The sequence below is a fragment of the Endocarpon pusillum genome (assembly GCF_000464535.1).
Source record: "Endocarpon pusillum Z07020 unplaced genomic scaffold scaffold2819, whole genome shotgun sequence".
Lineage (NCBI taxonomy): Eukaryota > Fungi > Ascomycota > Eurotiomycetes > Verrucariales > Verrucariaceae > Endocarpon > Endocarpon pusillum.
The window spans coordinates 3,009-11,247 of record NW_006916248.1 but is presented as its reverse complement, the minus strand read 5'-3'; the positions used below and the strand labels follow the sequence as shown (position 1 = coordinate 11,247).

Genomic DNA, 8,239 nt, shown 5'->3' with positions numbered 1-8,239 from the left:
GGATTCTAATTTGAATAGCTAAGCATAGGGTTCGCATGAGTGTCGCATTCGAGGAGCAGTGCGTAAGCAAGTGTGCAGTGGCAGCCTTCTGTTCAACACGAGATAGAACGCTGGACCCTTTAGCTTTCTGAAGGGCCAGCTTATATCTACGAGCTGAGAGTCTCTCTCAGCTCCGATCTCGGATTTGCCAAGATCGGCAGTTGCTCGGATCGGAAGTTACCAAGTTGGTTCTGATCCGTACCAAGGGTCTCCCCCGGTGTCGGACTGAGGTCACATCCTAACACAAATCTAATAAATACGCAAATGCCTTAAAATCTCCTTTAAAAATTAATATATCCTTAACTCTGTATTTAAGGGTACCATCATATGAAGGGGGTAGATCAAGCTGATCAGTTACGAGCAGCGTTTACTTGCCATCGCAAGCAAAGTTATCGTACGCAGATGCCCTTGATCTACTTCCTCATTGACGTTGCTCGTGTTAATGCGTATTTGCTATGGCTATGGAGCTCTCCAACGCACATAGCAAACGCACAGCATACGCACAATAGCCATAGAGAGTTCATAAAGGCTCTCTCCTCTCAATTACTCTATTCAAATAATAAAACCAAGGAGAAGGAGGATTCATAATCTCTACCAACTATAGTACTTCAAAGACACCACAAACCCATACAAAAGAAGTCCGGCGGACTGTGTCAATAGGGAAAGCTTCATCCGCCAGGCTGTACATGTAAAAGGGCACCCAAACGCGCATTTGGAACAGATACTACACGCTCAGCCAATAATGGCATTTCTACAGCTATTTTAGGAGGCTCACACACTCATTATAAGTGCTCAAAGTGCCAGATTTGGCTCTGTATCGAAGGAGAGTGCTGGGCACAATATCATCACTCAATTGGAGTCAATTGCTAGATAATACGGCCTCAACTGGCCCAAATAGGGTGTTTATTGACATTTTGAGCCTCCCCGCAGTGATCGACAGCGCTAATTGGCACATTCTACACCCCTGTTCAGGTACGGAGGGGATAGACGATACCAGCGAACTGAAGGCAGAGTCTCTCAGCTCTCGAAAGAGTGAGGGTTCCATCCACATTGCACCGACACCGTCAAGGAAGGCCCATCGAGCAATATTTGAATGTTACACGTCATATGCATCCTTAATCGACCCTGCCCTGACAAAGAGACAATACATCTACCATTCCGCCAAAAGGACAGCGCTTTTAGGTTTCGTACCTAACTGGTAGTTATATTTTCAGAGGCACACTCTGACCACACCCAGGTGCATAAATCCCCCATTTCATTACCAGTCCAGTCGCAACGCAAGCCTCGCCACCGCCTTCCAAGCTGGACTTCCACTCATCCCAAAACAACCAAAAACAACCGCATTGGTTCACGCTCTTGCATCTATCGCTTACCTCTTAGGAGCTGCTACTGCCAACAGGGATAACTGCTAAGAAGGTTGAGACGTAGGAGGATATTTAATGTTCTGACGCCCTGGAGGGCTCAGAGTCCTTCAGCGTTCAGCTTGTATGCTTCTCAAGAGGCTCTTGCGTCGAGACAGCCATTATTACTGCGTTTCGCATGCTTGTTACTTGCGAACTGGCTGCGTTCCACTGATATTGGCTTTGTAGCTGTTCTCTAGGTGAACTATTTTTCAGGACCTCGATATATATGCACCGCATCTTCTGCCTCTGACAAGGGGGACTAAGGATCAAACGTAGGCCAATGCCGCGCCTTTACCTTTACTCTCAGTCTCAGCCTCATCGTCATCCTCGCCTTATCTTTACCCTCACCCCTCATCCTCACCTTGACATTCACCCTCATCCTCACCCTCATCCTCACCCTCATCCTCACCCTCATCCTCACCCTCATCCTCACCCTCATCCTCACCCTCATCCTCACCCTCATCCTCACCCTCATCCTCACCCTCATCCTCACCCTCATCCTCACCCTCATCCTCACCCTCATCCTCACCCTCATCCTCACCCTCATCCTCACCCTCATCCTCACCCTCATCCTCACCCTCGCTTCCATCCTCATCTCCATCCTCACCTCCACCCTTCACCCTCACCCCCACCCCCGCCCTACCTTGCCCGTCAGCGTCACCCTCAACCCTTCAACACCCTCACGAATACGTTTTCCCTGACGACGTGGTCGCATACTCTCAGTAGTGCTTGTGCCACCATTCATTATTGCTCTTGCTGGGGCACAGGGCCAGGAATTATCTGGACTGGGCCATGTCTCTTCGAACCATCTCAGCGGACCAAATCTTCTTTGCCTTCCTTCCGTCTTTCATGATGGAATCTCTGCTTCACTCACACGATTGCCTTTTGTTGGGCCTTTTGTGAATCGCAATTACGCAGGGCTGAGACTCGACATGGATAACTTCAGACAATCCCGAGACAGGATATTGGACCAGGCACTTGACATTCCTCAATGGGCACCAAATGTACAACAAGGAGGTGCGTTCGCTGTACCAAACCAAGCGTATTTCGGCGGAAACACTCAGTATAATGCGTACCATGAGCATAATCAACCCGAATTGGTGAGGATACTGTCCCATACGCTTTTGTCGCTTTTATCAATACTAAAGATACCGTAGGATTCCGATGCCTTCAACACTCGTGACTCAGGATTCGGTACTGGAGATCCTGCACAATCCAATTTCCCTCAATATCAGCTTCCGCCGACAATGGGAGGGGCGACGCAAGAACCTGAATGGGAGCCATTCGGCGGTGGTACAATGAGAAGTCGCCTGAACGATCCAGGTCCGAGCAACATTGCTGGCCGCTTCTCAGATACAGCTGGAGATGTGGGAGTGTCTATGCCAGAGGGTCAGCCTTCTGGATATGCATTTCGGGGAGAAGCGACATTGTCACAGTGGTATGTCGAAATGGGTTGCCGGGAGCCAGTCGCTGAGGAAATAAAATACCTAGCTCTTGCCTGTGGGCTTCGAGAAGAGATTGTTCGACAGTGGTTTAGGGACAAAGTTGCTTCTAATGCTAACGACGGGTTCTCGAATGGTGCATCAGGTGCAATGTCTTCTCCCATTCAAGAGCAGCTAGCTGGATGTTGTTTGCCACCGACCACCAATATGATTGTGCCAGTTATCCCGCAAACGGGGTTCGTCGCCACAGCTGCCTCTCAGCCTTTTGAGACAGGGCAACGATCAATTCGATCTCATCTATCCTCAGCAACAAAGAGGACGCTTGGAGAGTCATCTCGCATATACGAGAATCATCAAACGGATCATTCTGAAGACGTATCACAGCAGGTTCTTACTTCTCCGGGCAGCCATGCTACGAAAAAAGCCAAACTTGGGCCATCTGAGGCCAAGCCTCTTCAATATCAAGAAGGAGGCCGGTTAACCGTGATCGAAAAGTATCTGGCTAAGTCTCCAAACAGGTGTCACTCCTCGAGACAGCCAAAGATTGCAGGACAGACATATCCATGCACTTCCATTTGTGGACGATCTTTCAGCAGACCAGGTTGCTGGGAAAAACATGAAGAGCTTAATCAACCTCAGCAATTCTATATTTGCTGTTTATGTCGTACACAAAGCACATCTGAACCTTTCATACACCACCGGAAGGACAGGTTGGAATATCACATGAAGGGTGCACATCCGGATGCCGAATCACACCTAGTCAATCAGTCTCTGGTTGAATATCCACCCAGGTTCCAGGAGAGGTGCGGGTTCTGTGGGTTTTCTTTTGGTTCGTGGAAGGAGCGATGCGTTCACGTACGTGCGCATTTTGATGGTAAGATTGACAAGCGATCCGTGGACGACTGGCAGAATCCCTGGGTTGATCCCCAAGAAGAAAGCTCTCCGCCTGACGAACGCCCGGATGGTCCACCAGATGACGATCCTAATAACCCTGACAGTTCATCTGGAGATGCAGGTGCTGGTGCATCAAACCAAGATCAAGGTGGTGGTTCTGGTTCTGGTTCTGGCTTCGGTTCGAGCTCGGGTAATGGAACTGGAACTGGATCTAGCTTTAGTTTCGGGCAGAGCATTTTGAGCTTCGGACAATCCGGCGGGCCGTCGAGGCCTGATATTGGAGCTCTCTGGTCGTGTTGTGGCACGGAATCCTGTTGCCTTCGTCATAGCGATGCATCAGGTCACAAAGGTGATCATGAGGGCCGAAGTCCCAAGTTAGGTACACTATTCCATAGGCTTGACATACTTGGCTGCGGGTCTCACTCCGTTGTCGAGAAGGTCCAGCATTTTCCTACTGGTCGGACGTTTGCAAGGAAGACGTTACGCAATCCAGGCAAGGGTACCTCGACCATTCAGCAATTCCTGGCGGAAGTCGCAATCATGAAGCGCTTAAACCATCGACACATCATTCGATTTGTTGTTGAGTACGCCGACCGTTTGTCACGTCATGTTGTCATGAGTCCGGTGGCGGAGCATAACCTCAAAGAGTTCATCGAATACCCAGAATCGTTGCCGCATAACCGCTTTCTCCTCAAGTCCATCGGATGCTTGGCTTCAGCACTGGCCTACCTTCACTCTATCCGCGTCAGACATAAAGACATCAAGCCACAAAACATTCTTGTCAAAGATTCCACCGTCCTCCTCTCAGATTTTGGCATATCGAAAACGTGGTCAGATACCCAATCCATGTCCGAGAGTATCAGTGCCATGACGCCGATGTATGCTGCCCCCGAGGTTGCTGCACACGAGAGACATGATACCAAAGCAGATGTCTTTTCGTTGGGCCTCGTTTTCCTAGAAATCATCGCGGTCACCCATGAAGGGTCAGTCAACAGGCTCCGGAGCTATCTGAGCTCCTCTCAAGACTACTCCATGACGCGCAATGTGGATACCAGCAAAAAATCCTCGAGAAAGCCTAAGGTCAAGCCATACTATGCAAACATTCGTCCAATACTCAATTGGATCATCTCCTTACGTTCTCACTGCGTAGCTGGGATTCTAGTCCTGTTGGATCTCTGCCATTCAATGGTGCAACGGGACCCTATCGCGCGACCGACCGCGTTTGGATTAACTCAAAGTGTACCTTCTGCGTTCATGTGCGATTGGTGTTTGCGTGGCATCCGGCGAGAAAGGGATTCTGTGAAAATTCAATTCCAGATCGCCCTGCCAGATCCGTTTACGAGATCGAAATCTTCTCGGTTTCCCCCAGAATTCGTTCTACCTAAGGCCGTTTCCATGTTAGCTCACGATTTTTCCATTCATTCCAAGGCCATGGTTCGAATGTGTGATATCTCATTGGTCAAGCTGTTTGCGGGAGCAATCTACCCATGCAATTCAAATTCCCCCTCGGACGTTGGTTACATCATCGGCCGAAGGCCATTGTTCTTTGGCACTTTGCTACAGCGGAAGCAAGACGCCAAGCGGGTGTTCGATATGTGGAGCTCGTTCGAAGAATCAGCGCGAAAGGTAAAATATTCATTCCATGTACGCACTTCATAATGTTAACAATATCGAAGCGCAACCAAGATCCTCCCTCCGCGCAGAATCCCTCGCAATCTAAATTGTCTTTAATCGGATCACTTGATCCAGACGGCGACCTTTCCGAATTTGGGGCAGATCTGGACCACCAAGCTTGGGACTGGATATCATCCCAGGATCAGCTAATGATCGATTTGAGAGGAATGCTTCTCCCTGAAGATCCTTCCAGTTGCAAGATACGAAGAAATTCGGATTTGGGACCGATACTGGGTTTTGGTAATCTGTCGTTTATCGACACCACCAACGCCGAGTTTCGCTGGTGGGATATCATGTATGCTGACTTGTGGAATACGTTGGCGGAGTAAGGAAGTGGTGAGTCTTCGCGGGATTCCAAGCTTCTGATAATCGTTGGCGTCGGAGGGAAACTGGAGGTTTTTCCTACATTTTCCTGTTCTGGGCTTTTGGCTTTTTCTTCTCGCATTTTTTTTTGGTGAAGCTAAATCCAATTCCCCAGTATGTAACAGGGGGACAAAACGTCAGCTTGAGTGGGCCAACAACTACATTTGAAGCAACCTGCTGCAGCTTCCAACGTGAAATTGAAAATACGGGAACGAAACGAAACCCCTTGTCTTGGAAGCCCAAAGCGAGCAAGCCAACAACGCCCCCCCAATTCCCAGCCCGTGTACTTTTTCTGAACTGCAAAGAAAAACACTACGCTCAATTAGGTCATCACCAACTAACCTACCTAACCTAGCTGGTACTCCGTACGTACGTAGTATGCTCTGTGAAACATGACAGCTTTGCTCGAAGACCTCGGGAGCGGCCACCTGGGCGAAATCGTTTCTCTGCTGGTGTCGTGGCATCGACGAATTTGCTGAGGAGAGGATGATTGGTGGAGTGGAGGAGTAGAATAGAGGGATATTCGAAAGCTGAGGCACTTGATGTGGGGAGTCTCGGGTGGAGTGATATAGGTTAGGTTAGGGGGATGAAGGGGAGGGATTGGGGTGAGGGTGAGGGTGTATAGAACCAGCGGATTATCCAGGTGACTAAGCAAGACAATAAAGACCGTAGAGAGCCATTTAGAAAAATACAAAGTCCCGGGTTCACTTTATGCATGGTAATGATATTGTCAACGTCTACGGCATTATGGTCCCCATACTGTTGGATCCTGATGTGAGTAGGCGACACGTTGTTATGCCTAATCAATAACCGGGTTCAGCAGAGTGCCAGTTTGAGTAACGGACCGAGTGAAATTCATGAGTACGTTGAATCCTTTGCCACAAAAGAAGGTGGCGCTGTTTAACAGCGGAAAAGTTGGTATAATGCTGGTCAGACTATCCGAATCTTCATTTCTTCTCCTTTGAGTACCTCGGATTCTAAGCTCACCCTCAATTCACCCTTCACCCTCAGTCTCCGTGAGTTGCGGGCGATCGACAAGAGTCGCCACAAGAGGGCACGGAAAGAATGTCAGAGGACCTCGAACACGAGAAACGACGTGGAGCGAAAAGTCCCGTCTCGTACACAGGGGCGTGATTCGTACGGGTAGCCCAAAGACAGTGTAGTCTCCAGAACCTTTGACCTATGATCTTATCGTGGGTGGCTCACTCAACATGACCCCCAACTAGTTCGGATTCGGAAATTGAAGCGGTCAGAAGTAGTACCCAACGAGCTTCCGGGATATCGTTGAAGGATTTTTCATCTGAGGGTTGTTCCTCTACCAGGAATTCATCCCGTAGTCATGTTTTCCCGTGCCCCGATGCCGTAGGATATGTTGAATACCGCCTTTGATCCGCTGCCCCTCCCTTTCTGTTCTTGATTTCTTCAATTTAACTTGTCCCTTATTTCGAATACTCTGTTCACCACTCCAAACCAACCCAATCTCGTGCTGTGCTTGTGTGTCTTTCTCCGAAGATATGTATCCAGAAGAAGAAAAAATCCAGCGCTCAAAGTTCGTAAATAGCTTTCCTTCTGTCTAGAACGGAGCCTTGTTAGAAAACGGTTTAGCACCAGGGACTAATCCATTGCGACTCCACAGGGGCCAGCCAGGGCAGGACGAGGCTACCCGAGATCCACAAGTCTCCGCTCGTCGACCTGAGAACATCGACGGCGGTGCAGCGGGCTCCACTCAAGGCCCCAGCTGCCCCTACCACGCTCCAATTCTTCGTATGGATCAAGCACAGGATCCGCAACGCCAAGGTCCTCTGCGTCGATTCCTCAACGAAGGAGTTGGGGAGCAGGCCGCCCTCTTTATCCGTCCGGATAACGGGAAATTGTCAACCTCACGACACTGTACTTGCGCTGCATCGATCCAGCACTATGCCTATCCTGCAGAGCTGGATGAAGACGCCTTGAGCAAAGACAGTGGAAGAGAAGATGGAGGCATTGAAAGCAAGAAGAGCAAACGTACAGTCATGAAGGAGAAACAGGGAGAGCGCAAAATGAAGTAGATACTCAAGGAGAGTAACCGTTGGAATCATCTCATCAATCATACTCGTTCATTTGCCATGTTCGTCCAGACATAAGTGATGACCACCCACCACTGTGATTTTTTAGACCGCCAGTTGTGCGTGGCAACGCTCTGACCTCGTTGATGGTGGTCGGGGAGAGGCTAGGAGTAGTAAATTGCAACTCTTCTACTGTAGTCTAGATTCCGGTGCGCTGCCTCTTCCGCCCGATCGGGGTTGGCGCCCTCTCGCCGCTTGGCCCGGGTATAAAGAGCGCTCTACTCCCTGATCCTCTCGGTCGTCCCTTCTTTTCTGTCTTCTACTCCTGCCACCCCCACCCTCTTTCTCGCTTCCCTTCCAGCTGGCCTCCCCTTCTGGC

The 8,239-nt window shown here is 49.6% G+C and overlaps 2 protein-coding genes across 2 annotated transcripts; one reads left to right on the top strand and one right to left on the bottom strand.

Moving 5' to 3' along the window:
- Positions 1 to 1,786: 1,786 nt before the first annotated feature.
- On the bottom strand, positions 1,787 to 2,187 carry EPUS_09391 (uncharacterized protein; the record flags this gene model as incomplete). The annotated part of the gene is made up of 2 exons (XM_007804153.1): positions 1,787 to 2,085; positions 2,160 to 2,187. The coding sequence occupies 2 exons, from the start codon at positions 2,185 to 2,187 to the stop codon at positions 1,787 to 1,789; spliced, it is 327 nt and encodes a 108-aa protein (XP_007802344.1).
- Positions 2,188 to 2,374: 187 nt separating this feature from the next.
- Positions 2,375 to 7,863, top strand: EPUS_09390 (uncharacterized protein; the record flags this gene model as incomplete). Its single annotated transcript, XM_007804152.1, has 4 exons — positions 2,375 to 2,542; positions 2,600 to 5,404; positions 5,455 to 5,747; positions 7,452 to 7,863. 4 exons carry the CDS (start codon positions 2,375 to 2,377, stop codon positions 7,861 to 7,863), a joined length of 3,678 nt encoding a protein of 1,225 aa, XP_007802343.1.
- Positions 7,864 to 8,239: the final 376 nt, after the last annotated feature.